The sequence below is a fragment of the Alligator sinensis genome, unplaced genomic scaffold (genome assembly GCF_000455745.1).
Source record: "Alligator sinensis unplaced genomic scaffold, ASM45574v1 scaffold787_1, whole genome shotgun sequence".
NCBI lineage: Eukaryota > Metazoa > Chordata > Crocodylia > Alligatoridae > Alligator > Alligator sinensis.
In genome coordinates, this window is record NW_005841911.1 from 2,509,960 (window position 1) to 2,512,052 (window position 2,093).

The 2,093-nt window shown below is 42.6% G+C and overlaps 1 protein-coding gene across 1 annotated transcript in view; it reads right to left on the reverse strand.

Moving 5' to 3' along the window:
- WDR49 (WD repeat domain 49) overlaps nt 1–2,093 on the reverse strand; it is a 68,939-nt gene that overhangs the window by 46,610 nt on the left and 20,236 nt on the right. Inside the window, exon 5 of the mRNA XM_014517484.2 lies at nt 746–920. Coding sequence (XP_014372970.1) covers nt 746–920 — 175 coding nt within the window. The remainder of the gene's footprint in view (nt 1–745; nt 921–2,093) is intronic.

Here is a 2,093-nt window from a genome sequence, read left to right on the forward strand (position 1 = left end):
ACATCGCTGGAAAAACTCTGGCACTGCTGAACTCAATGGGAACTTTGATGCTCATTTCCCCAGGCCCAGGACTTCCCATATGCCTGGCAGGAGTCTCTAGCTACATATCCCAAATAATTTTCCAGGTAAACTCAATCTACCACCCCCCAAGTACAAGCTATGTCTCAGAAGTACTCATACTTCCCCAGCATTCCTACTCCAGCTGCTAATCAGCAATTTCCTTCCCATCCTTTAAGGTGCTTAGCCCAAATGGTCTCAGAAGCACCTAATTAACTTATAGCTGGCAGTGTCTCCTTGAGCTGCTCCTGCTAGAAAATTAACTCCCAAGGACTTGGGTTGTTTCTTGGCCAGGCCACCTCTTCAGGCAATACTGGGGCAAGTCTGCAGGATCTCTTTCAGAGGGTGCTGCAAACCCTGTATCACAAACCTTTTGACAACAAATATGAACATTTTTTAAAGAGAAAAATCAGGTTAAAGTTGCATGCATGGTGGTAAACATCTGTTTCCTCCTGCATAGCTTGAGAGTTTGGGGAGAAGATGAATCAAATACAACAGAAGGAAATCACTGGGAAAATAATTTACCCAGAATTAGTGACACTCATTACTATTATAGATACAGGATGAGTTTCCTGGCTGGATTCCCTAGACAAGCAATTAACAATAGCTTCTAGGCACTCATGGGCATTTACCATTGAATACATTCCATGAGACTTTTTAGGCTTTCATTTTTGTTCAGATTCAGTACCTTGCTTAACCCAGTCTTTATAATGAAGTTTATGCTTTAATGTATAGCAGCATTTGTGATACCCAGAGACCAGCTCCTGCCAGCTGATGGTCACTGTTGCTTCCTCTCCTTCAGGGGAACTAGCTGGTCGTTCAAACAAGGAGATCAAAGCAGTGGTGAAAGAAATGGCCTGAACCTATGAGAGAAAACAAAAAAAAGGATTGTGAGCCCTGAAATATCAAAATAGCTAAATGAATCAAATCTCGACCTTGTTATAAATTCATAAATTGCAGTATTTCAGTTTCAGTCTTGCTATGGATATTTACTTTAATGAGACTGAAGAGATTTGTTTAGGAGGAGAGATGAAGAGAACTTAATGTGTATAATTTGGCTATGTGACAAATGAAGGGATGACAGAGTCTAAGGGTGAAATTACACGTTATGATTAGACTATGTGAACAGCATTTAGAGTTTAAGGCGGCCTGTACGTGTGCTCATTCTCATTAGAACGCCCCAGCATTGCTTCACTGTCACATGTATTAAACACCTTTAATATGTATTAAACACATTTTTAAAAACGGTTGTGAGGGCGCTTGATCTAAACCTTGTCAAATTAGCTTTAGATAAAGTGTCCCATCGCCATTTTAAAATGCACAGGGGTTTAATACACCTGATGGTGAGACGTTTTAATTAAAGCGACTGTCAGGGCACCGCTCTAATTAAAACATACCTACCCACCCTTGAGCATGTGCATAGGCAACCTGAATGATCATCAATTAGGAATCATTAGTGAGAGATAAGGGCATTTTTATACATGCAAGTGCCACCATGCTAGTTGCTTTGAAAAGCACCCAGCACTGCATCGCTTGCAGTTGTATAAGCAGTGAAATGTGCATCAGCACGCACAAAATGGCAGTGGTCCACTTTTGAACTAAAACACGCATAAGGTGTTTTAGTTCAAAAGTGCACCGTTGCCATTTTCTCCGTGCTGACACACATTTCACTGCTTATACAACTGCAAGTGACACGGTGCTGGGCACGTCAGCTTGTGTGCAGAGCAGACTCGGTTAATCAAGTCTACTCCAATGCACCAGACCTCTGGTGCGTCCCGGCACAAAAATGCATGTGTATAAATGCCCTAAGTGCCCAAAGATATGCCACGTCAGGTGAGGATTAACTTTGAACTGTGCTATCTAGCTTAAGTTAAGTTAACTTCTGGCTATTCACCTGAGATAAAACCTCCAATTGGTCATCCTCCAGTACACCAAGAGGCACTGTTCACAGGAGGACTAGCTCTCAGCAAAAACTCTATAGCTCTGTTGCTGTTGCTGGACAGCTAGGCAGGTGAGGGGGAGGGGGGGGGGGGGAG